Source organism: Loa loa (assembly GCF_000183805.2).
Source record: "Loa loa unplaced genomic scaffold supercont3.130, whole genome shotgun sequence".
Lineage (NCBI taxonomy): Eukaryota > Metazoa > Nematoda > Chromadorea > Rhabditida > Onchocercidae > Loa > Loa loa.
Window position 1 is genome coordinate 139,181 of NW_018108310.1, and position 26,515 is coordinate 165,695.

At 35.5% G+C, this 26,515-nt stretch overlaps 6 protein-coding genes across 7 annotated transcripts; 5 read left to right on the forward strand and 1 right to left on the reverse strand.

The window, feature by feature from the left end:
* Window positions 1–229: 229 nt before the first annotated feature.
* LOAG_02858 (hypothetical protein) lies at window positions 230–1,999 on the forward strand (the record flags this gene model as incomplete). Its single annotated transcript, XM_003138395.1, has 4 exons — window positions 230–329; window positions 675–832; window positions 1,535–1,640; window positions 1,908–1,999. The coding sequence occupies 4 exons, from the start codon at window positions 230–232 to the stop codon at window positions 1,997–1,999; spliced, it is 456 nt and encodes a 151-aa protein (XP_003138443.1).
* A 3,884-nt stretch (window positions 2,000–5,883) lies between these two features.
* On the forward strand, window positions 5,884–6,478 carry LOAG_02859 (hypothetical protein; the record flags this gene model as incomplete). Its single annotated transcript, XM_003138396.1, has 2 exons — window positions 5,884–6,009; window positions 6,338–6,478. The coding sequence occupies 2 exons, from the start codon at window positions 5,884–5,886 to the stop codon at window positions 6,476–6,478; spliced, it is 267 nt and encodes an 88-aa protein (XP_003138444.1).
* Window positions 6,479–7,449: 971 nt separating this feature from the next.
* LOAG_02860 (hypothetical protein) lies at window positions 7,450–12,031 on the forward strand (the record flags this gene model as incomplete). The annotated part of the gene is made up of 16 exons (XM_020446149.1): window positions 7,450–7,572; window positions 7,907–7,974; window positions 8,166–8,254; window positions 8,324–8,469; window positions 8,661–8,745; window positions 8,988–9,126; window positions 9,273–9,407; window positions 9,520–9,644; window positions 9,891–10,057; window positions 10,253–10,432; window positions 10,544–10,693; window positions 10,920–10,985; window positions 11,152–11,226; window positions 11,361–11,492; window positions 11,586–11,713; window positions 11,863–12,031. The coding sequence occupies 16 exons, from the start codon at window positions 7,450–7,452 to the stop codon at window positions 12,029–12,031; spliced, it is 1,977 nt and encodes a 658-aa protein (XP_020303469.1).
* Window positions 12,032–12,601: 570 nt separating this feature from the next.
* LOAG_02861 (hypothetical protein) lies at window positions 12,602–14,630 on the reverse strand. The gene is made up of 5 exons (XM_020446150.1): window positions 14,202–14,630; window positions 13,931–13,985; window positions 13,497–13,672; window positions 12,999–13,084; window positions 12,602–12,870 (listed from the first exon to the last, which is right to left on the reverse strand). Exons 2-5 carry the CDS (start codon window positions 13,973–13,975, stop codon window positions 12,710–12,712), a joined length of 468 nt encoding a protein of 155 aa, XP_020303470.1. The 5' UTR covers window positions 13,976–13,985; window positions 14,202–14,630; the 3' UTR covers window positions 12,602–12,709.
* Window positions 14,631–16,166: 1,536 nt separating this feature from the next.
* Window positions 16,167–20,258, forward strand: LOAG_02862. Of its 2 annotated transcripts, none has more exons than XM_020446151.1 (10): window positions 16,167–16,299; window positions 16,589–16,699; window positions 16,905–17,067; window positions 17,157–17,247; window positions 17,577–17,747; window positions 17,930–18,099; window positions 18,486–18,677; window positions 18,853–18,989; window positions 19,304–19,324; window positions 19,958–20,258. In XM_020446151.1, exons 2-10 carry the CDS (start codon window positions 16,595–16,597, stop codon window positions 20,099–20,101), a joined length of 1,194 nt encoding a protein of 397 aa, XP_020303471.1. In that variant the 5' UTR covers window positions 16,167–16,299; window positions 16,589–16,594; the 3' UTR covers window positions 20,102–20,258. The 2 variants fall into 2 exon arrangements, with proteins under 2 accessions (XP_020303471.1, XP_020305858.1); XM_020446152.1 differs by lacking the exon at window positions 16,167–16,299 and adding an exon at window positions 16,358–16,373.
* Window positions 20,259–21,778: 1,520 nt separating this feature from the next.
* LOAG_02863 (hypothetical protein) lies at window positions 21,779–24,686 on the forward strand. The gene is made up of 8 exons (XM_003138400.2): window positions 21,779–22,105; window positions 22,447–22,525; window positions 22,756–22,890; window positions 23,239–23,386; window positions 23,782–23,831; window positions 23,939–24,012; window positions 24,109–24,175; window positions 24,310–24,686. Exons 1-8 carry the CDS (start codon window positions 22,056–22,058, stop codon window positions 24,517–24,519), a joined length of 813 nt encoding a protein of 270 aa, XP_003138448.1. The 5' UTR covers window positions 21,779–22,055; the 3' UTR covers window positions 24,520–24,686.
* Window positions 24,687–26,515: the final 1,829 nt, after the last annotated feature.

Below are 26,515 nucleotides of genomic sequence, written 5' to 3' on the forward strand. Positions count from 1 at the left end.
ATATATATATATATATATATATATATATATATATATATATATATATATATATATATATATATCCATTGTGATTTTGCTCTATTCGTGTGTCAACAAAAGATCTTGTAAACATATGTAAACTTGAAAGGGTAAAGACCATGGGTGTGGTCAATCAACTCTCCTAATGAGCACTATGGTAATTGATTGCCATTAATGAGGATCGAACCGTTGGAACCTACTTTCTTTCCTTATGGCCCTTTATCAACCAAAACAACAACAACTACTACTAGTAGTACCTGCAACACTATCAAATTATAACGCTGTATTCCAAAAAAGTTACTGTTCAAGAGGTATCTTTTCCTACACTAATTATATCATCTCACTAACGAAATGATTAATTATCGTAATGAGTTCCATATGAAACATATGAACTGCATGCAAATCACTTATTATTGTTACTTCTAGTTCTTGTTAATGAAATTCTTACATTTCTTCTCTTGCTGCTCCCAGGCATCATTTTGTGATTCAACAATCTTTTTGATAAGCTCACTTTTTGGCAGTTGTATGCAAGGCTTATTATCATCATATCAATGCTTAACTCAGTAAAGAAAAGCATAATAGTCATTAATCATTCAGAAATATTTATTAATTGAAAACCAATTTTGCCAAATTTGCAATATTTAAATTCATATTAGATGATGCAAAGAACAACAAACTACCTCGTAGGCGAACTGCATTTACTGATGAACAATTAACACTACTCGAAAATGCATTCCAAAAGTGTCAATATCCAAAAATGGATACGAGGATGGAGTTGGCTTCGGAAACGCAATTACCAGAAATGCGCATTCAGGTCTTTTTTTAAATCTAACACTTCAAGCAACTTGCAATCACATGAAAATTAGTTTTTCATTTGTAATCAGTAAAAATTACAATAAGTTCTTGCATTAGTTTCACTTGCTTTTTTTTGTAATATGGAATGCTAAAAAAAATATTTCTACGCAAATATTTTTCCAACAATTTCGTTGTTGCACATTAATGTGAAAAACTAGTTCGGATTAATGTTAATTTATGGCTGTTGACCTACTGAGTCATTAGTGTCACTCTAACTCGCAGCTGTTGATGATGATGATATTTACCAATGCATTACTGTACTATGCAAACAAATCCAAGCTTCTGTCGGTGATATGATGGACAGATGCGGTCGGATAATATTCTTTTCACAACCACTCAAGTATCTTCCATCCTTCAAATACAACTGTAATTTCTTTAATCACTTCACGACCTTCCAGTGACCCTTCACATCCATTTTATACATAACAAAGATTACTTTGGAGTTTATACATGACAAAGATTACTTTGGAGGAAATATATTTTGAGATTCGTCGACTACGAATATTTGAATAACAAATCATATTGGACGACTCCAGAGAAGTTATCTTATTTTTCCGTCCATATTGTATGACGACTATTCGCCAAATTGTTTCCTATAAAGCTAAAGAACAACAGCACTTTGTGAACGAAATCAAAATTTTTGAAACAATTTTTAATTTAGATATGGTTCAAAAATCGGCGAGCAAAATACCGAAAAAAACTCCGGAATACTGCCAATCCGGAAATTACATCCAGTACTTATGTTCCAAAATTCAATGCAGTAATTAGTAAGTGTGCTTTCAAAAATAGTTCTAGCAAAAAGACAGATTGTGTTTGTGTGATGATGAGTTTGAGATTTTTGAAGATTTTATTTAAATTTTCCTTTTAACTGACTTCAGGAAATAGTTTTAACAGGGCTTTAGTGCTTATTTTCTTGGTCGAACTCATAGTGTTTTTTCCCAGCTTATATTTTGTTTTTAAAGATTTTAAAGTTTAAATTTTCACTTTTAAAAGTTTTGTAGCTTTCCCAATTTCTTAAAAGTATTATTTTATAGCATGGAAGCCAAATGTTGCATTTGTTTTCGTGACATCCTTTCGAGAAGCCATGATGTGCAGTAACCACACTTCTAATATGGTAGCCAATTAATTGCTTTCAGCAAAGGATAATTGATATACATTCTATTACTTTGTAATTATGAACACAATCCATGATGATTCAGTGAAGATTTTTACAAAACTTTCATCCTAATTAATTTGTTGGAAAATTTCATGTTTGAAGTATAATTAATTCGTGAGAAACGAAATTCTGATTTATAGAATTTCATTTCCTTTTAAATTTTATCCTTTTGTTCATTTTATATAACAAGCTTTACCCTGATGATAATCCAAATATAATTGTATGTCACTAATTCACTAGTCGAAGATCCTCTCAGATTATTCTCAGACAAGTGTAATCCACTTATAAGGAATCTTTTTGATTGGTTGTCCTTTTATGCATTCATTGTCTACCATTTTTAAGATTTTGCTAATGGATATTAATTGATAACATATTGATGGTATCAGTTTCTTTAAATGGACAACAGCAGTTTCAATAGAATTATTTCTGTTATAACAAGAATTGACCAATGTTATCTTTATAAAATCTCTGAATAATAATCAAAGTTTCCGAGCTATACAACATTTCAGATCTTTCAAAATTTATTCGAAAGATTCAATGCCTCCGAAATGTAAGTGTAAATGACGAAAAAGCTTGAAAGTACAATGATTATTTTTAACATTAATCTTCCAGCATTTGTTGTCATTTTTCGAATATGGATAAATGATACCACTATATCATTTGCTCACATTCAGAAAATGGTAACAAATGCTAAAAAAAAACAAGAAGACTTGTTGGAGGAAATATTTTCATGACAGGTAAAGGCATCATCTTTTTTTCCATTTTCAAATTTAAGCTTAAATTTTTGTTTCTTTGAAACTAAAGAAGTACAGAAGATAACATATAAAGAAAACAGTACAAACGAAAATAATATACTTGGCAAAAAGTGTTTGCAGGATATTTGCTTTTGTTTTCTCATCTAAGTTTTAGATTGAAAATAATTTTAATTATAGAAAGTAAATTTATTACGATGAGTAAGATGCAAGACAACAAAACTACCTTACTATTGGCGTCAGCGAAACTATTCTGATCAACTTGTAAAAGTAACCATTAATCAACTTGAATTCACTGGAAAAGTTGTCATTTTTACTAATTCACACAAATTTAACGCAGTGTAGATCAATGGTCAGTTGCTAAGTTTTATTTTCTCCCATATAGCTTAAAATACTAGCTAATGATCCTTGGTGACAGAATTCACTTCAGCCATTCTGAAGGTTTTTTTTTCTGTTCTTCACGAGTTTTCCAAATGGAATAAACTTACACTTTTCATACAAAAATTTTAATCAAATTCAATCCACTGGTCATGTAGTTATATGAAGTTCAAAGCAATAGGACGATTTATCTCATCAATCTGGTGAATTTTACCAACAAAATTGCAATGGAATGCATGCTATATTTCCTTTTCGCAACCTCTTATTTACCTTTCTTCACCTGATATGATGCGCTGATATGATAAATCACTAGCAATGTTCGTCCCCAATTACTATTATATAGTTTCATTTGACACATTTGTCATGTCTACTACTATTATGCTCGAAATTTTTTCCTAATAAATTAACTGGAAACTATATAAATATTTTGACAAATGCGCTTTTTTTTTTTGATGAAACAAGATATGTTAGTAGAATTTGATGAAGCAGCCAATTAGCAGACATTTCCTGTTGCAGATAGCGAGTTCATTAATTACCTGTTAGAGATAGCAAAATGAAAAAGAAAAAAAAAACAACCTGTACCTACACATTTTTTCTCTCCTTTAATTTCTCTTTCCTCGTCTTCTTCATGCAAAATAGCTGCAAACTGTGTTTTTACGTCATTTTCATGTGCATAGAATTTAGTTCTACTTAACTTTAGAACTTTAAATCCAACTACAGCAACTTATATTTCATTTTTCTCTTTTGTTTTATAGTTAAATTCTTGCACCTTCTTTTTTTTTTTTTTAAAGGTTGCAAAAATAAGTTCATGCTAAATATGTATTGTATGTTAGTGTTTATCTAACAACTGATATTCGAGAACTATGTAAGGGACAGAAGATATTAAGTGCTAAGGTATATCAGATTTGCATTTCACTTGTATTGTAATGTTTAATCTCACATTCAACATGAAGTGGAAATGAAAATTCCAAAACAGGAGAAGAAAGAACGGATATTTTCAAGAATAATTGAAGTAATATATTGTTTAAAAAAACTTCGAGAAAAAAAAATACAGTTTATCACACTCACACTTTCTATATTCTAACTTTTAATCGCTTTATTTATATCAGACAAGAAGTTATAATTCAGAAATTGCTCAGCCTGTTAATTTTTTGACTCATATTTTTGTTTTAATTCTTTTACATACGCTTTGATTTTTCATCAATTTGAATACCTTAAATATTTTTGTCTCTTTTTTAATGCATAAAATTTGATTCATACACATAAATTCGATTTAAATTCTATCCAAGCAACCAAGTAAATATCCAATTAGTTAATTGGGCGATAGGTTTAGAAGAAAGCATAACTGACATGTTAACTATTTTGTTTAAATGTTAGTTTAGCTGGAATATTTCTCCATAATCGCCGTATTCACTATCCTTGCAATCAGTTTTAACTCTCTCCTCTTCAATACTATATTTCTGATTATCAGAGTCTTAATCTCTTTGTTTCAGTGATCGGAATGATTGAAACATCGAATATATCAAATGCATACCTACAGTATTGGTTTTAAGTATTTCACTGCTGCATAACATTTTCGGTTCAATCTATTCTCAAGCATCCAAAATCATATTTGTATGAACGACACCTCATAGTATCTAAATTGATTGCCATCCCGAGGGACGATTAGCCATCAACCCATTAATCTTGTAGCCCTTAAATTTTCCATGATTCAGACTGTACACTTTTCTCTGCTATTTAGGCGACATTTCACTGACTTCTGAGACTTATTTCCGGTCATCTGTTAATCAATGTTAGCAAGCTACTAGTAAGCTTTCTTCTTAAAGTAAGATAAGATTTGGTGAGTAACGGTTATTCTTTGCTAAACTTACATTTGAACTGAACTAACGTTGCTTAATTTTAAGGTTTTTCGCATGAATGGTATTGATTTCAGCAGTATTACCTGGAGTCTTTTTTTTGTTTTTTTTGACACCAACATCATTTCGGTGTTTTGGTGTTTCATTATAGTTTAGAAAATAAGAGGATAAAGCTGGATAACATAGGGAATAAATTCTGGGAATATGATTTATTTCTAGAGATAATATTACTCATACAAAACAAAATGGGAAATGGGCAAGTAATTGATTTAAAATTACAAGACTTTTTCAAAATCAACACTCACTCCCCATTATGTATTGCTTTTTTAAATGCCACTTATTTTTTTTCATCTGTCACTTTAATCAAACTCCAAAAAGTATCGCAAGAAACGACAGGTTTCGAATGTTTAGGGATGCAACATTAACTATGAATGGATGTTGCATAATCGAAACGATTTTTCCTCATTAGATTACAAAAGTTAACAAAAAGAATGAGATATAGTGAATGCCTCACTATGTCATCTATCTCACTCATTCACCTGCATTGTTCAAGATGTTGATCTCATTGTTTTTTTCTGAACTGTGAAAGATGAAAGAGCTACAAAATGTGATTTAAATTTTACGAAATATTTTAAATTGGATTTGCTTAATCCCACTTTTTCAAATAATTATTCTTTAATTTTGTCTTTCTATTGACAGTGCTATTTCTAATTTACATTATCTTCGCCTCATTCACGAGCGCAATTTGGAAAACTATTTGTCTTGCCTGAATATTTCACTTTTATTTGTTTAGCAATAAGTACGGACGTTACGTGAATCGACAGCCTATTTATTCGTCAGTAAAAAAAAAAAAAATTAGTGAGCAACAATGACAAAAACAATATGTTTATTGATGGTAACATTGTGTATGATATTGCTATCTTATCGCACTGAATCCCAATATATTTCACATCGAGGAAATTACATCGATTATAATAGAGGTGATTTGTACATGGTTAGTCTTTCGTATACGTGCTAAGCTACGTTTCTTTCTTTTTTTTCTTATTCAGAAAATATACTAAGAAACCAAATTTTTACAGTATTTTTTTTCTCGAAGATCTGTCCCTCAATTCCGAATTTATAAATTTAAGGGGTAGATAATATCCAAGTAACTCCCCTTTTACATCTAATTAAAATTATTATTGCAACAGTATATCTGCAAAGTGCAGAACAGGAAAGCCCAAAGGAAGATGGCACAAAAAGGTAAAAATAAAGGCGCTTGACTACCAAGTATCAAAAGTTAAATTTTTGAAAAGTCTATTGAAGACTGCTCAGTATTGCAGCGGAATTTTGGCGTAGTCAATCCATTCTCCGATTCGGACAGCAGAAGGATACAATTTGATAGCTCTCGTGAGTTGCCCAAACGATATTTTGATGCACTGGCCGGTCAATCATTGGGTAAACGATCAACTACGATACTGTAGCTTCCGTTTGGCACCATTCTCACGATCTTTGAATTTATTGACATTGAAGTAAACACCTATTGTACCTTCGAATGAGTAATTTAAAACGTTACATATCTCCATTGTTTGTTATTCAGTACCAGCATTTTCATGAAAATATCGTTCGCAATAAAAATCGGACTGTTTTTGAAATCCGAAGTGTTATAAGCTTTCAGTAATCCAGAATCCCGGATTCTGGAACCATTAGAAAGATTTAGAAAAGTTCCAAACAGCAATTATATGGAAAGTAAGAAATAATTTGAATGTTTGAAGACATGAAGAAAAATTGTCACATTTCAATTAAACGTTCAATCTGGCTAGGCGAAGAGCCAGAAGTCAATCCGAAACAGACGTGTACATCCCGGAAGTATAACATTATCACAGTGTCACTCAGAGTTTATATACAACTATCCTAAAGCATCTCATGCTTCTTTACCTTCGATTGTCCGTTCTTCTGCTCCAGTCCATCTCGCGGGAATATCTTCCCGCTCGAACATGTAATCAACATGTGTAAACGTAGCAGTGGTTGAGCAAAAAAAATACAGCATTGGATTTTGAGAAAGATAGAGATTGCTAAGTAGCGGAATGGACGGGGGGTGGGTGTTGTACTCAAAATTTTATGAACGATGGGGCGATTACGAGGGTGGTCTTGATTTCTTTTTTTCAAGTAAATTTAATGAGGGATTAATCGCAGTCGTCATTCCCTGTTCTCTTCTCTTCCCCTACTTTCTCTCTCTCTTCCCTTCCCTTTCTCTCCTTTTCCAACTTCTCGCTCTACAGGGAAATGAATGAAATGTAGAAATGCAAATAAAAGAAAGACTTAGTTGTGATCATTTTATTGTTATTTCGTGCTTTATTTGATTTGTATTTCAAGCTCATTTCTCGGATTATATCATTTATCGGGCAGGCTACAATGTGCATGTAATAGACGTGGTTAGGTGAGGAATTGGATGATGGAATTATCGGCTAAGGAGCACTTGGTTCGTTGTTTAACAGAGGAGGACGATTACGCGGTCGGGAAAGCGCATTGTCGATTGGCTTCATTGTATCCTGATTTCGATTTATTGCTATGTGATGTAAGCCTTTGTAGATATGCAAGACATTTTGAAAACCTCCATTTGTATGCATGTATAGATGTATGCAACATGTATGCAAGTTGCATGTATGCAACCTCCATTTGTATAGATGCAGCTCATATTTGGTAGCCAAGAAGTGTCCGGAGGAAGAATTAAGAGTTTACCGAAGAATACTGGTCTACTTTTCTTAGAAATGTTAAAGTATATACTGCAGAGAGAAATATCCACTAATGCTAGTCGACCAACTTGAACATTGTAAGCAAAACGATATGGATTTAAATGAAAGCACTCATGCTGTTCAGGTCTTCTGTAAAACTTCAACTTTACTTTGTAGATCACCGAACTACGATTTTATATGAAATGGAATCGTGCCACGGAAGCTGTCCCTGTACTGGAACGACTGTAAGTTTCCATCATGATTGTTACCACATGATTTGATTATGATTATTATCATGAATGAAATCTTGCTTCTCAGTCTTCCTGTCTATGTTAGCATTCAAACCTTTCTATATATTTTGGACTTATAGGACGTACAAAGATTTAAAAAATTTTCCTTCTCTAACATGTTCACTTATTGAGATTCATTATTTTAGTGTAAAAACACATCCATCGGACGAAGCCTGGACACTGATACATCATCTTTTCCTGAAAGCATCATCTTCAGAGAATTCTACTGAAAAAGGTACTTCTCCAGTAAATTTACTGTTTATTGATAAATGGCATTGCAACAAAAGAAAAGAAAAATTTCCAGTTTTGTTCACCGAAGTATCAAACGATGCATTTGAATTCATCATTGGTGGCTTAACAAAGCGTTTCGACAACGACGATCTTTTGAAAACAAAATTACTCCTTTTTTGTCTACGTAATGCCGATGAAAACAAGTTCAGCAAACTGTTGGTTAGTTCAATTAATATTTTATGTTGCTGGACCTTTTAAAAATCTATTTCATTATTTGTTTGTAATAGCTTTTTCTTTCAGATTCTTTCATTTTTCTGGATGCAAAGGAAGTTTGAGAAAATGAAAGAAAATTTGAGAATTTGAGACCAGTGTTCCTTAAATAATTCAGTCTTGTAACTTTGATTTTGTAGAATCGTGCCGTAACATTTATAACAGAAAGAGCTAGCAATGACAAGGAACTCGAAAGTGGCATTGGCAAGTATCATGTTTACTTAGGTGATTTTATAGAATTTAAAAAATTTCCCTTGCTTTAGGATATATAACCTACACGACCTATATACTAGAAAGGAGTGCTATTTCATTAAGTGTATACTTACTGCTTACTTGTTCACCCAATAAGTGCTTGTAAAGTAATAGTTCTCAATTTCGTAGTACGTACATGATGACCATGAGAATAGTAATTTCAAAATCAAGGGACAATTATTATGCATCATTTTACCCATCAGATTCTTTTTCAGCAGTCTTTGTTGCTCCTGCTCTCTTGAAGCTAAATTTTGCCAATATAACAGTGAGCAGAGCTTTGAGTATTGTTATCACGGTCCTTCATGTTGGAATCGCTTGGCCAGAGCATAATGGTACCTGGACTAATCTTTTGCGGTCATCAATTTCCATATTGTTTTTTGTACCAGAAAAAAGCAATGATTTTGTTATCCTGGATATATATAATTGTGGTTCATCTGTGTTGATTGTTTTTGCTGGTTAATTTTTTTCATTCTCTGCAAAACAACTCTCAATGATTTCAGGGCAATCTCAGAAAATTATGAAGCCGATGCACAGCATTTCTCACAGGAGAGCTTTAAAATAGGGGCTGCACTGTTCGACAAATGTGTCATTTTGTATGATCTTGGAACACCTATCAGTTTATCTTTAAATATGAGGTATGGTATTGCTATATAGCTGGATTTCTTTCCAACAAAACATCGGGAATTTTCTTGTTTACTCATGTACAGTGTATAGAAAATATAAGCATCTTATAGACTATATTTTTAGTGGATGTAACACTCTGTCAAATATCGTGGACAAAGCTTGCAGTTTAAAAAGTGAAGCTCGTAGGATCGTATTTCCATTTTTTATATGGTATGCTTATAAGCAGTGGAAAGCAAATATCCGTGAAGGTGTCTTTACACTTTTTTTTCGTGTATCTTCAGCTAATAGCGACGCTAATTTTTCTTTTATTGAGGCATTAATTGTGTTTGTTTGTTGTAGCTAAGATCTTCTTTCGTATCTGTTTGGTATCTTTTGTTACCGCGCACACTTGCGAATGGAAGATTCAATTTTTTTCTTTTTTTTTATAGGAACAGAGGGGTGAGTGGGGCGGATAAATGTAATACTATCAAGGTTTACATCAGAAAATTCAACAGGTGAAGTACTTGCTTGGATCCCAGAAGATAACTGGGCTATGGATGTCGACAAATTATTGAACAGTAATACTGAGTGTTTAACCCCTTCAAAAAAGACAAAGCTTAAAGAAAGAAAGGAGGAGGTAGCAACATTTCAGACAGAGTATTTGATGTCATCACGACGCGAGGTATTCTTCAGAAAGTTTTCATTAGAAGTGAACTGGTCAAGCTTCTCTTGAATTTTTTTCATTTGCGACTAGGGTGTTTATAGAGATCTTCAGCGAGATAAGTGGAATAAGCATGGAATTTTTGAATAATATGTTGTGTTCTTGGATATGAACATATGATAAGGTGAGCAGATTTTTCAATTCTATGTTTTCCAGCTATGCGAGGCGTACGAACTTTGTTGTGCAGCAGTCTGTGCATATATAATGTCGATTTCTACAGATGTTGTTGCTGAAAGTCTGTATTTTACTGCTTTTTACAGTGACATACGACAGCTCATCACCGAATCTCTATTGTTCAAATGCAAAGTCAATGAATTAATAGCGTATGCTGATGATGTGGGTGCCGTCAAAAATTTTTAAAGTGTCTGTCCTTCTGTGTACTGATAATTTCATTATCGATCTGTCAATTTTTCAGCCCACATTTGTAACCTCACCTTTTATTTTTAGCAGCTGGGAAATGGTGATTCTTCGACCAAAACAGTGCTTTATTTCCAACTTGCCTGTGCTCACTGCTTAGACCGGAGTTGGCCTGATGCATGTGAAAACGTGATTCATATGCTTAATGTAGGAACAGAGGACGATATCGGATCAAAAATGGTTTTGTTCCTGTCAACCACTTTTTCCTGCTGGTCCTGTAACAGGCAGAGCCAAAAAAAAATCACGTATTTTGTACATGCAAAAAAAAGCTTATCGAATATTTTAAATTATGGGTTCAGGTTTTATGAAGCTCTAAGACTGATTAGTTACAAAACTAAGAACTCTTTTTTCGAATGATATTGAGTATATTACCGCACACTAATGCAAGTTTGTATCTCATTTGCAGCCGATTTCCGACATACATTCGTCAAACACATGCACTAAAAACGACTCTAACACTTCTAACACTCAGGTTTGTATGATTTTCCTGCATGTGGCATGTTCCTTGGTGAAGTTTACTATATAATAATGCAAATTTGATGTAGGAAATGCATTACTGTTAATTGGAACCAAATAACTATTCAGATCAATTTGTATTTGTATTTCATTATTTATTTTTATCAAGCCTTTATTTTTAGCCAACTTTCATAATAGTTAAACAAGAACGATTAAGAAGAATTGTGTACGATATTGCGTATCATATTTTATTTCGGGTACTTCTATTATCATTATTAAATTTGTGGAACTGCATATAGCTCTATTCGTAACCCTGAAATTTCAAAAATGATAACATAAATGATTGGACTGCGACAGTTTATGGAAAGTACAAATCTCATACTAACTGAAGGTTTATACGTCAACAACGATGGACCACGATAATGATCAGTTACTGGGCGCTCTTCTTGTATTATCTCAGATCGATTTTGCAACGAAAGGGTATCGATGTTTTAATCGCATCATGCGACACGTGGAAGCAAAGGTAATACTTGTGCCGTATGGGAATAACATGTAAGAAAAGCGAAGTGCAGCAAATAACGACTAATTTGAATTTCGAATAGTAATCTAATTTCAGGGATCGCTAAGAAGTGCCGGGCTTGTAAAGTACATAAGTAACATAGCAATTCTAGAAGAACTATCAAGAATCCAGGATTACTGCTCCGAATACGTTTCCATACAAATAGCAATACCACAAGTGCAAAGGTTGACCACTCATTTAATCTTGCTGCTCATTTTTAAATAACAGAAGTATATTGCTGGAGCTGACTACTTTACCACGAATAAGCTTAATTTAATTATATGAGTTCGCAAATACTGAAGACCAAGGGTTTCTTGAACTTTCTTGTTTCCAGAAGGATAGGACAGTCAACGCGTCACAGTATAAGAGGGACAAAAGATGGTCAAAAACAGTCAATAGAAGAACAAATAAAAAAGTGTGGGGAAAATCCATATGTTACAGTGTCGACGTATTTTAATGAAAACAAAGAGGCAATATTGAAAATGCTCGGAGCTAAGTTTTAGAAATTAGAAACTTCATTGTGCCGACAATATGTACAACATTCATCGATTATATCCGTATATACGTAGTACAGCAGTCATTTCTGTGATGGTTTTTGGTCGTCCCATACTTTTTCTTTGGTATCTTTGCGTTTGGGACCATAATTTCAATTGCTTTTCTATATTGTTACAGCCTTAGTTTTGGAAACATGACTTCATAAACGTATTTCACCGCGTAGTTATGCTTTTTGTCACATCCGTAGAGGGTGCTCAGGTCAGATTTCGCGTGTACATATATAGCTTCTGCCTACATGTACTTGTCCGGTAATTTCCAGTGGTAAAGTTATTCAGTAATTGTTTTGATCATAATCTATCAATTTCCGTTCAAGAGTGAAACGAGAGGTCAATCTGCAGAGCAAAATAATAGCTTCGTGGGTTCAGCTTATCCATATATCAAAGATTTAACGCATGTGGAGTAAATGTCTGAGTTTTGTAACCTTGAACCTAAGATTTAGCCTGGTTATAATATCCAACTCTCTCCACTACTTTGTGACTGCATCTGCTATTAAGGAAATAAGGCGAAAGAGATGAAAATGTGTTAAAAATTATTTGTTACACCAAAACCAACAAGAAAACCGGAAAAAAAGGAAGTGATCAAAATACAACGACGCTAGCGAAGCTTTCACAGTAAACATCATCCACTTAGCAAGCATTTTCTGAGGCTGTTGATGCACGGCTAGCTTTCGAACTTGCCAGAGCAGGTCTCATTTTTCCATCGGAGTTTGAATCCATATCAGCCATCGTCTTTGATTTATTGACTAATGAACGTTTCACTTGCTTTTTCGCGTTCCCTGGCGGACGAACTAAAACTGTATCACTTACATCAGTATCCTGGATACCAGATCTTCATTAATTTCTTACACTAAACAGTTGAATTGGTAGAAATGTAAGAATGAAGTAAAGGAAATTCGATGAGACGAATACAACTTACCAAACTTCGCATGACGCACAACAGTGAACGTTTTATTTTTCCATCCTCCAGCTGGGGCTATAAAACACGTTTCGTCATGATCCATCCTACAAAGTGATCGGGAAATAAAATCTTTTGAAGGAACAGTTATTCAGTAAGTGCGGTCCGCTTCCAACAGCAGTTTGTTTTGGAAGGGCTGCAACTTGCCTAACATACGAATCAGCCCAGCACGAGCTGCGACACTCATCTGGTCTACTGGGTAATCACTCTCTGGACAGGTTCACCATAACAATAAACTTCGTCTAATGCTTCTGGAATATCTCCCGACCTGCTTCGACCGTGTTGTACTTCGGTGAGGCATCGAGTCGGATCTTGTAGACTGACAAACAGTATTTGGTGCAACGATTATTGAACACTGGCACTTTTTTCTTTTCTGAAGATTGAATGGGAGCAGAGAAGTTTACCATTTGTAGCTTGCCGAAACGAATTACTCACTGAATAGTGGAAAATCAAACATACAAGAGCACTCTATCGAGACCGGTCTCGGGATTTCGGTACTTTAGTCCTGCGGCATCCTTGAAAACATTTCTCAATGTCCTGACATGCAGCACGCCATGCGAAGGACACAGTGGGATTTCGATACCTCTACTGCCTATGGCATTCGATACCACAACCCACTCCTCCGGCGCACATACCTATAACTACTCAAATGCTACTCTGGCATAATCCTAATACACGGATGATTGTTCTATTTCCCACAAATCTGGTACCTTATAATTAACTAACTAATTGATCATAATAATAACAAATTGATCGCAATAAATGATAACAGCAATAGTAATTAGTAATAATTAATAATAATAATAATAATAACAATAATAATAATAACAATAATAAAGAATAATAATAATAATAGTAATAATAGTAATAATTATACGGATATAACAACGTACTGATTTTAATGATTCGTCCGAACTGCAGATCTGTTCTCCATCCATCCTACTGGATCTGTAGTGAAGCTGGTAAGTTAATCAACTTGCTGTTCTGATACATCAGTATTATATTCCGACATCCAAATGTTTTCCAAAATCAAGCGAAAAGAAAGAGGTCTCAACCAGAAATAAGAATAAAACATTAGACCTAGTTAAAGTATGGTTTAATCGTATTCCGTCATAGGCAGAAAGATATATATCGACGGAAGCTTTAACGATAGGAATAACCAACCTGAATAACGATGCTATTAACCGAGAGTTGACGAATGGGTCAGCAGAGAGCGACAAGGGTCAATTGATACAATGAAGGACCGGGGATGCGCAAAGCACGCTGGGCGCCATTTCTCAAGATCACAATCGAGCTTAAAGAAAGAAAGTTCAGAGAAACTGACATATTCATAAGTATCCAAGTACAAGCCATTCTCGAATCCATCTCCGTGTCACACTTCAGTCAAGTCCCGTTATAGTGGGTTTATATCATCGATGAGTGGGAAAAATTCTGCGGCATGCCATCAATTAAGCTGATTAAACTTAGTCCGGTTACTATTCGGCACACTTTCCGCGACTCGATTTGACTTTTAAAACACAGATTTCGTTGAATTTTTGCATTCCCAGCCATATGCATTTTATTCGTCAACTGTAGGAGACATCCATCCATCGACATATGGCCAGTATAATTGATGCATTTCAACTATTAAATGTTAGCATAACCCGGGAGGTCCGGATATCATACAGCATTTGAAATGCTGATATTAACGGCCAAAGAGGAGTTGTCGCAGCGTATCCGTCAAAGTAGTCTAACAATCTTGCACGAATGTAGTAACATACTGTGTTCGGCTCAAGACAACTGAGAGGATGAGGGGGCGGGCGTGGGCCGTCATTGATTGAGCGTTGGTGGCTCGTGGGCTCTGTGTGTCGCTGTGACAATCATTGATCTGCGGCATTTCCGTCCAACTGCCTATCTAATACGCACGTGTGTGGGACTCCTATTGACAGCTGCAGTTCAAAGGGGTGGTGGGTATACACATTCACATATATTGGGCGCATTTGCATTGATGTGCTATATGCTCTCGGGGACTTAAAATATCGACGAACCTTAAGAGGAGGAAGGCCTGGGGTCCGTAAAAGATAACCGCGATGTTCATATATTTTGGCCACGGGAGAGTGCTACCCAATGGATCGCTACACAGAAATGTACACACATATTTTTGTCATTGTTGCCCCCCCCACCTAAAGTATAATCGAAATGCTCTGCAAAAAGAACAGACTTCTACCGCCGGGTTTCGTGGACTGACCGTCGAGCGTAGTGTTTGTGTTTGTGTTTATGTTTGTGTGTGCAGGTGTGTATGTGTGTCTGTGTGTATGTACGTGTGTGTGTGTGTGTCTGTGTGTGTATGTGTGAGTGTAAGTGTATGTATATGTAATGAATTGATGGAATGAGTTATAAATGGATGTGACCTCAGGGAGAGAGACGACACCTTCCCTTTCGATGGAATTCTGTTGTTGTTAAAGGCAGCACTGGCACACTGCCCCAGTACCACAACCTTCCATTGTTAGACTGAAATAAGACGAAAGAACGGTGCGTAACTATTTCTAATCCATTCCCCTGAATTTTCTTTTCATTTGATTTACCGACGCAATTTGAATGGGCTTTCGCACGATTTCTTTTGAGGTAATTCTTGAGTCGGCTTGGAGGAAAGCCTTTAAAAAAGGATGGGATGAGCATAGGAAATCTTTTTTATCTTAGTTATAAAGGCTTCTTTGCGTTTAAATTGTTGAATATCGTTTACATCACTTAACTTCCTCCAGTTAAAGTATTCGCTACAGCTGATGACGCGATATGCAGTAGCATTTAGTGGACCTTATAATAAACCTGTATATTGATAAGTGTCAGGCTCTTCTGTTCTCTCAATCGTGATGTCGTTGTCAGTCGTTCGAAGCAGCTAATCATTGTTGACTAATACACGACAAACTTGTCCGGAGTTTCGAGTTCATGCTTATCTTATTTTGATTTGTGTCTGGCTCCAGGAGTTGATGGAGCAAATCATTCTATTCGCCACCTCAACGTATCATTCTCGTGAATGACGGATTTTTACGTGGGCGAAAGAATAAAGGAGGTATAACTGGTAGTTTCGATGTGACGGTAAACGTTTCCGCAGTCGAAGCATAGATTTATTAGCACTTTCGCACTGTGTATAATTGCAGCACACTCGTTCCTATCGTACTCTGTGGTACGTCACGTTACTGGATGTTCTCTCTTCTCTTGGCTTAAGCAAATTGGCAACATTTTATGTTGTGCTTTCGATCACTCGATTATTGGCTTTCTACCTGTACGTTCTTTTGCATTTCTGGAGGAGTTATTTCATCCGTTAATTAGACCACTCGAAAGAAGGATCTTGCACAAGTTAGTGTAGTGGTGAGCTTCGATTGACACTAAAGAAATTAAAAAGCATTTTTTGAAAAAAAAAATTGACTCAGGGACTTTCCCTTTGCGTCAAATACAACTGATTTAGAATGCAACATAAAATGCGGTTAAATCATCCTCGTTCTTTTTTTTCTGTCGTTAGATAGTTTATATTCCATTACTTCACAACTTTTGCAAACTAGCCTTCTTTTCAGACAAAAATGGCGAATGTAACGATGACAGATGATTTGTTCCTTCGTTCCACGTTTGCTCGTGGCATTGCTGGATTTTTCACTTGGGCAGCTCTTATCATCACTTCTTATCAGGTACTTATTAAACTGTTAGAAAATGCTGCTGATCGTGATATACTGCAAATCTTTATAAATCATGAAAGATTGCAAAAATTTACGTTCTTCGTATCGCTGAGGGCGTGGTCGTTTTTCTAATTTTCTAGTAAACTCACAAAAGTATCTTTTGTGATTGGTGCAGAGAATCTATCGTTTAAGAGAAATAAGAGGAGGAATTTTCTAGATCTATCAACATTTGCGATGGTATACTTGCCCAATTGAACAGCGGTGGATTGTGCGTATTTTATTTATTGTACCTATGTATTCATTAGATTCGTGGTTGAGTCTACTTTTTCTTTCTAACAACGTATATGTCTACTTCAATGCCATTCGTGACTGTTATGAAGGTAATAATCTTATATGACATTTACTTTTCACAGATTCAAATTATTGAGGGTATAAAACTGAATAACAGGGTGGGTTGATGCATTTTCAGCGTTCGTTATATACAGTTTCCTGAGTTTATGCTATGAATATCTTGGTGGTGAAAGTAACATAATGGCTGAGATAAGAGGAAAACCGATTCGGTTAGTCTTCAGTTTCGTGTGTTGCAAAACCTTGTAAGTTGTAGTAGGGTATCGTAAACTTTGATAAATTCCTGTAATGGGACTGTGTATTATCGTATGGTTTCGTATTGATTTCTTTGCCGGATTTTTCAATCGTTGCAGCAGTTAGAGAAGAACGCAGTACCGGATATGTGCATTAGAAAGTAATAGAACATAAAATGAGCGTATCTTAGAATACATTATCCTTCATCGCTTAATTCCCGTAGCGATGAACTGTAGTTGAAGAATGTTTGAAATTTGTTGCATTGAGTGGCTTATTTCATTAGATACTACAAGATAATGAATTTCAGGCCAACCACCTACTACACATGTACATGTTGTTTAGCAGGAAAGCAATATACAATTGAGTTTTTACGTTTTTGCAAGCAGGCGACACTTCAGTTTTGTATTATCAAGCCAATTATGGCTGCATTTACCGTTATTCTAATGATTCTGGGGAAATACGAAGATGGAAACTGGAGGTGAGTGCTTTGCTTGCAGTAAGGTAATGCAGTACAACATGGGATAAACGGAAAGTTTTGTGTGGGTACAATCAAGATATGAAAGTAGCTTTGGAAGTAAATTATACTTCTAATTTATCCAATAAGCACGTCTTTTTCTGTATCATTTTCACTTTTGAAAAATGATTTTTTTTTGTTTTCAGTGGCGATCAAGGCTATCTTTATATAACTATTGTGTACAACGTCTCAGTCTCTTTGGCTCTTTACGGGCTGTTTTTATTCTATACAGCTACGCGTGACTTACTTTCACCATATCGACCTGTTTTAAAGTTTCTCACTGTCAAATCAGTTATTTTCCTCTCTTTCTGGCAAGGTTAATCGTAATGATGATACTTTTTTAAATTATGTTTTTCGGTGTAGTTCATAGCGATGATCGAAAGGCATGGAAGTGGGGGACAAGGGTGCTTCTTTTTTGTACTTTTCGGTAGTGAGTAGGATCATCTTCATATACATTGGCTACTTCTACCGATTTTATTATAGCGTGTTGACACATCAATATACAGTAAGCAACGCATGGATGTATGAGTCGTAAAGGATTTGTTAGAATATTTGATCTCTAACCCTTTCAGATATGAAATTTTTATATGCTAGGTTGTCTTGCAGTTACGGACATCGTGTAATTTTACAGTCTGATATTTGTAAAACTGCTACCTAAATCAAGTTCGATGTTTCTCCTGTCATTTATTAATGAATTTTCAGGATTTTTGCTTGCTGTCCTTGGTTCTACTTCGGCTATTGATCCAATTTACGATGCAGAAGGTCATGAGGTCATATCCCGTGGCACCGTTGCTGCAGCTTGGCAAAACTTCTTTATTTGTGTTGAAATGTTCTTTGCAGCGGTGGCCTTAAGATATGCTTTTAGCATTAGTGCGTACATCGACCCTAGTACAGGTTTCGTTTGTCTCTTCGGATTTTTTTATCAGCTAGTTTAGACTTTTCCGAGTATTTAGTTCGACAGGTATTCGTGGTTTTCGATATATTTAACAGTCTCTCATCTTTCTCTCCACCTAACTAAAGGTGGGGTCAAGACTCAAAATTAGAAGTTAAGGGTGTATAGTACTTCCAGTGTTGAACGGCAGTATTGGTGGACGACCGGTTACGCTACAGAGTATTAGCAGCTCATTGAAAGAAACAATGAATCCTAAAGATATTATGCAGGATGCAATCCATAACTTCCATCCACAGTATCAGCAGTATACACAGGTTTGTGTCATTATTCACTGCGGTATTAAGTAGATTTAAGCAAGATGGACGCACTGATTTTCTTTAATCATGTATCTGTTGTGCAAGACGTGGGATGACTTGATTCTTCAAGCATTATGACTAGGTATATATTCGGGGTGAATGAAGAATATGAGTTAAAAGTAGTGTTATTTGTCCATAAGATGAAAATGTATTGTCAGAAAGTGCCTCTCTAAACGAAACAGAAGTAATTTTGAAGATATAAAGCTTAGTTCATTGATATTATTTTTCTTACTGGAGTTCAATTCGTAGTTTGTTTTTTCTTTTTTTTGCAGCATTCAAATCCGACTCGACCGGTCAGTACTAAAACGTTTCCAGGTTTTTTCTTTCAAATAAAAAATAATGCTAAATTATAAAAATAGTGCTAAATAAAAAATAATGCTAAATTTCAAATAAATGCTATGATTTTTTCCTTAAGAATACCCCGTACACTCACTCCTGGTGTCTATGAGAGCAATATCACCGGAACGTTTTGTTGTTCAGTGCACCGATATTATGGTGTTGTAATTTAGTAGCATGTCACCTGGTTATACATTTATGAACTGAACACTGCAGAGAAGAGAAATAGAAATTCGACATATTTCGCCTTAAGATATAGGAATAATGTAGTATGAGTTTTCCCTTGAACGTGCGGACCTTGTATTTATTATTGAATAATTCCCGACGTGAGAAGTTCGGGAAGTTATGTGGGGCTAGTTTTTGTTCTTCACACCAAAACATGCTGCCACTCTATTTGATCTCGCTTTGCACATTGTTTTAATATTTTCACAAAAGTTTTCCTGATATTTGCTGAGGCTTAATTGAAAAATATTTCCATTTTTCTGCGGTATTCACCGTTCATGTGCATGCAAATCTTCTGCATTTCTTTCCTTTTTGTATCCCTTTTTTTTCACTAGTTTTTATGCTGCGATCTATATTCATAGTTTCAGGGAACAACTGAAATGGTGCCAGGAGATGAACGGCGTTTGGCCGGTTCATCAAGCATTCGGATGGGAGGCGGTTATTCAAGCATGGCGCATACTGGTGCTAATGGAGTAAGTAGTCCAACCACACCCCCACATATTGGATGGTGACTTTTCGTTAGCAATCTGCATTTCGATCGCAGTATTATTGGTCCGTTGTTTAGCTTTGGATAGCATTCTTGGATTTCCAGTTAAAAGAGTGGCTCCTTGCTTTACTGTATTTATGAGGAAGCTTATAGAGATTATAGTACTTTTCATGGATTTCATTTTATAGAGTAACTGTTTTTGGTATGATTTTAATTATAAGCGATTGGTTTATATTCAGTTAATTCACTTTTCCCCAATTACTATCAGTTGTTCCTCAAGTCTAAAAAGAAGTGAAAATTAGAAACGAGAAAGAATTGCTAACTGGCGGGGATAAATTGCACAAAAACATATTTTTTATAAGTCTGTAAATCTTGCTTTCAACTTCTTCGTAAGGTACCAACTTGTCCAAGCATATTATATTGTAAAGTTCAGGTGATTCGTCATTTTTCATGCTTTTTTAACACTACAGCTCTCACCGGTTTTAGTTTCTGAAATACTACAATTATGAAAATAGACAGGATGATGATTTTTCAAAGTTTCTTACCTAATTTATGAAGTTTTAGAATGGTTTATCTGCGTATGGCAGTTTGTGATTTTATTGTTCTTGAGTGTGACACTGATTGTTTCGTAGATCTCAACGTGTCATCATCATTTCACGCGTTTTCCCAGAACTTTTTTCTTGTTTAGCACTACAGAGGCAAAAATGGAGGTACAAAGAAGAAATATTTTGTATGTTTCTGTGCATTTCATGCAGTTGGCAAATCTTGAAAAACTGGTGATATTTATGCTTTTTGTATGTCTCATCATTCGTCTGTATTTTATTGGTTTGCAGGGGCTTCATATTTTTCTGTGCTCTGTTAATTTGTGCAACGGGAAATTATGTAATGCAGGAGGTGAGCGGTAGTTGCGTTAAGATGTGAGCTGGTCTCTTCTGTAAAATTCAAAAATATGGAAATCCGGAGGATTGTGTTGGATTATCCATTTTTCGTGTGAAATAGTGAGTATATTTTAAAAATATGCTAATATATAAGGAATGGCATTTCATCATATAATGGTACATAATGTTCTCCTAATGGTCTTTGGTCATTTTTGCTTTTTGCGTTTTGTCTCTGTATGTGTTCTGTCTCGCTGTACTGCTACTTGTGTTCTTTCAAGCAAAATGAAAAATGATGTGTTTCGCAGTACACTGAATAATAAATAGATGATAAAAACATGAGGAAAGAGAATCTACAGAAGCACAGACATTGAACCTGTTGTTTGTGGCTACACGTACGTCACTATATGAGATTCTGGCCATCGCTGTCAAGTACCTATTGTGATGAAAGAGTTTAGTGCCTTTACAACAATGAAGTAAGAGTGGGAGGAGTGAGAGGGTTCATGCAAGGGTTGTGCAAAACTCAGAATGGGGTGAGGTCTTCACTAGTCGTTGGAACTTTCGGAGGGAGAAGGACATGAGCATCCGAAGAGCCTTAAACTAAAGTTTCGCCTCGGCCTGTGCGCAGAAGAAAAACGGGGAGCAGGAGACGTGGCCGAACAAAGCACGCGTTCAGAAATCTGCATTTTCCTATGTTTAGTGGTTTGTGAAACAAGATATGATTATTTGGAAGATACGACGTTCTTGAGATTTCTGAAAGTATGTGAGCTTTTGGATTTCTCAAAAAATGGCTTGTTATCATCCGTTCACGTGCATCCATTAGACTATCCAAGTGCGCTCATCTGATTGACACTTCTAAGAAATGGAGAATGATTACTTCAACAAGCCTGAATAAAAATCAGCATCCGGTTTCTTTCGCCAGCAAGTTTTGGGCGGAGATACATTATAGACAGCCGGACTAACTGAGATGAGGCGGAACATGGGATGCGGAAATATCAGAGAGAGGAGCTGGTCTGAAACCACGAGAGCGAGTGTTAAAAAGATTGTCGGGCGTGTCGCGTTGTATTTGTTTAGGAGGTAATCGATTGTGATTGGACTGCCCGAATGGTGCCGGCCAATCAGCCAACTTGCGATGCATCGTCCGCCAATGAGATGTAAGTGGAACGCGGATTAGTAGGCGGGGGCTGATTCATTCTATTTTCGGGCTTTGGTGGGTTTCCCCCGCGGGAAAAGGAGGGAATGGGAGGTTCCGTTCCCGTTATTGTCCCGGCGAGTTGGTTCATTCAGGATTTCAGGAATTTGCATTTAATTTTCAATATTATTGGTCTTTTTTGAGTATTGTACTCATTTTTCGTTTACTTCTTTTTCTTGTTATTATATTGTCCTCTTTTTTATCAGTAAACCCTCTAAATTAATATATAGAACATTATATCCCATACCATAAACATTTTATGGCAACAGTTTATACATTCATGCTTAAATGGTTTCACTTCAGGAACGACGGCAGTACGTCAACACATCAGTATGTTGTTGCAACTGGTAGTCAACCTTCGTCCACCTCGTCATTCTCTCAGGTTCGTTTGGAATATCCCAAGGAGAGTGCCTAGCTATTCTGTCGTTTCAGTGTCCTGGGAAAAAAGTAATAGCATAACCCAAATTTAGGCTCTTATATCCACTCTTTTTTCTTTGGTGTTAAATTTGCACCGCTCGTGGTAACTACAATATATTTTTATGACAACACTGTACTGATTCAGCATGAGTTGTTGGCAGGATTTGTTAAAAGTAACGGCAGTTGTTCTTTCAGTATCAACCATGTCAGGTACAGGTGGTTAATTTGGCTACCGATCTTGATACTGTAGTAAATGGTAATGATCAGAAGTCGTATATATTGATACCAAACGCGCAGCAAACATTTCAGCTCAATGGAAATTCTCTGCAGGTCATTGTCATTTTGTTTTTTTTTATTTTGTTTTGTTTTTTTGTTAGCTCTTTAGGAGGTCATTAATTACGTAGCTGGTTGGCAAAGATGTGGTTTGGTTGATCAAATTTTCAATTCACAATTTTAGCTTTGGTGTTTTTCATCTCTTCCTGTAAGGGAAATTTTCCATCTCTTCCTGTATGGATGTTTTTCATCTTTTCCTTGTAAAATGTTAGTGGTAATGACCTCCTGTGTTTTTTCTTTCTATGATTATACCACATCCCCACTGTATCAGGTAACTATCTGTGCTTATATAAGCCGGTATAAATTGCATTCCATCATCTTTTTCTTATAACAGTCGTCATTCAGGTATTGCCTGGTAATGTTCAAGTGATCAATTTGAATGATGTTGCATCATATATCACCCTACCCAGTTCACCCTCAATATCTATTAGCGAGCAGAACCAACAACCTTCAACTTCGTCACCCATCGTAAGCTCACCGTTCCTTTTCACAGGTACCTCATTTGATTTAATTCACTGTACGGCCATTGTAGTGATTTAAATAGCTTTTCGCTTTTATGCTATCTTCATCTTTCTTCGTCAGAGTTTTCATCTTTTTCTATGCTGTGCTACGTTGCCCTTGTCATCAGCTCATAATAAATTAGATTAACGTCTCCGAAAGCTGTGAACCTTCCTTGCTCTACTCTCTGTCCTTTAATCAGTGAGTGGATTGGAAGAGTTGTTTCTAGGCTTTTTCAAAAAGCTTTTGGTTAGTAATATAGAGTCATTTTACTATCCTGGAGCGTGCTTTGAATAGTTGGCTGATTCCATGTTCAACTGCTAATGGAAGCAAAACTGAGCTAGTTGTCTGTCTTTTGCTTGTTTTACTTTTATACCGTTCCACTTTCAGACGCTAAGGGAATTGATATCGCTAATGTGGTTCAGCTGTTAACGACACAGGTTAATTTTTCATAAAACTAGCAATGTACAGAATAGAAGTACTCAGTATAGTCTTAAGCATTTCTTGGCTTGGTAAGTTTTGTAACTTAACAAATTGTCATTTGTAGGGGGCGTCGAACAGTCCTCTTGTTTCCAAACCAGATGAAGAGCCGCTTTATGTTAACGCCAAACAGTATCATAGGTGAATGTTTTCTTAATAATTTACTAGTACGTTTTTTTGTAGTCAGTTGTTCGAGTAGAATTTCTTATTTGTATATTACGTATAGTTACTTTACAGAATTATAAAAAGAAGAGCAGCTCGAGCAAAACTGGAAAGTGAGGGGAGAATTCCCAAGGAAAGGCGGGTAAGTAGTAATGCTGATTGTTTTTATTATTCATAAACGGTTAATGCTTTCTGTGAATATTTTTTATGATAAATGATAGTTATTGATATTCTTTAACAGTTTAGAATAAAGTTATAAATATATTATTTTCCCAGAAATATCTCCATGAATCCAGACATAAACATGCCTTAACTCGCGTGAGAGGCGAAGGAGGAAAGTTTGATCGTGGTTCACGTAGCTCGCCAATCCCAGACTCATCACAACAACAGCGGTTAACAGATCAGGTGCGCACAGTGTTCCGACCTGCTTACATTGACTGTGGACCATCGAGGAATTCAGAATCGCCAAGCGTGGATCATCGATGAACTTTGTCTAAATTTTTCTATTCATTTAAATGGACTACTGAATATTTAGAAAGATGATAATTAATGCAGTTTTCGTGATCATATGGAAAAATCGTATATCGTGGGTAACTAATTACTGTTCCGATACTTCAAAACTCTGCCGTTTATGCGCTACTCCAAAGTTAACCAGCAGCTTTATCTTCCTGATTTCTGATGCGATCTGCTTCATGGATATAAAATTATCCAACCGGCACATTCCAGGAAACTTGGTGCACATTATGCTCCTTTTGTTTGCAAACCTTTCGTATTTTGTAATAGCATACATGTGCTATTCAGTAGTTCTTCATACTGTATATCCCATCTGTTGGTATTATTTTGCATGAGCTTGGGTCTTGTAGGCATATTTGCCATTATTTGATCCGTATGATGAATGAATGGGACCACTTTGCAGGACCGTCTTTAGAGTAATTGTCAGTTCATTTTTTCTGTATTCTACAAATTGATTGGATGGTCAGTTTTCGCAATAGCCTATTTCATATATTGCAGGTCATTCGTTTTCATTATTCTTTTAAATTTTTTGCTAATGAATATGGTTATTATGAATTTATATAAGATTCAGTTGGTCTGCAGTGGTTTTCATCTACCTTTCAGTAACATGACATGTTAAAATGACATATTAAATGTTTTGGGTTATACCTCTCCTTTCTGTTCTTTTGAAACTGCCCCACTGAAAGTTCAATGTTTTGTGGATATCAACAGTTTCAGTTACAACGGATATTCCGTTGTGACGGAAACTTTAAGAGTTGTTTGTTGCCCATCTTTATGAATTATATGTAGGTAGTTTATTTCATAAGTTGCAAAATAAAACCTTTCACTTAAACCTAATATGATTTGTTGCAACTCTACGCATACACCTTGTCATTAGTTACAGCAAATCTCTTCATTATTAAAGAAATGTGAATATTCACTACTAAGTAGAATAAATGATCATCAAAAATGCGATTTGTAAGAAGTGTTCTATGCTTGACGGAATTTACGTCGTCCAAAATGCGTGATTTACCGGAGGGTTACGGTGGATTAGCGCTTTACGATTCCTTCCAGTATGGTCAATGCTAGCTGTTCTGAACGCATTACGAACAAGAATCAGTGTCAAGATATGCCATGGTTCTTGGGAAATTAGAAGTTGAAAGACAAGGAAGTAAGGTTTTTAGAGTTTTCAGGAATTGTGAGAAAACAACTTTTGTACGAGGGAGTTCATACCACAGTTGGGATATTTTGGATTTCTAGTATGTGTCATGGTGTCATGTCATAGCCATGTCATGGCGCCAAAAGGTATCATGTGTTTCAGTTACGTGCACAACTATTTTAGTCTTATTTCTTGAGAGTTACTTTCCCCATTTGCGACATACCTTCGACTAGTTATAAGACCATTATCTACTTGAAATTCTTCGCAATTCTAGCAAATCTTTATTTGAGGATTGGAAAAATCTACCAGTAAGATAAATTTTTCAATTAAAATAATATTTAGAAAAAATCAAGCTTTCTGATGTAATGTTCAAAAAACACAGTAAATACTTGGCTATCCCTGTTTATAACTCTAATACCTGGAATCGGTTTAGCTGATTTAGCTATTAATTATAACTAGTCAATAAAGTTAAGCTCCACGACTTGCATCTGAAAGCTGAAATCTGAAATATGCATTGCTGGTTGCTAACATTTATTAACATTGCACCTTCCTATACAACTTTCGGAACGAATAGTTCTAGTTGTTTCAGTAAATGATTCATCATTATTGCGATATTTTCCAGCTTTCACTTGAAAACGAGATAAGGTACTGTGGTTCATTTTCCAATAAAATGACCAAGTGAAAATCAAAGTATGAAGTCAAATGATCAAAAGCATACTATGAAAAAATAACTCTATCTTCACTAATCACAAAGCTAAATTTCAACTTTACAACCTATCCATCAACTATAGCTACAGGTGGAAATGATTTTATTTCTGTACAAGATATTAA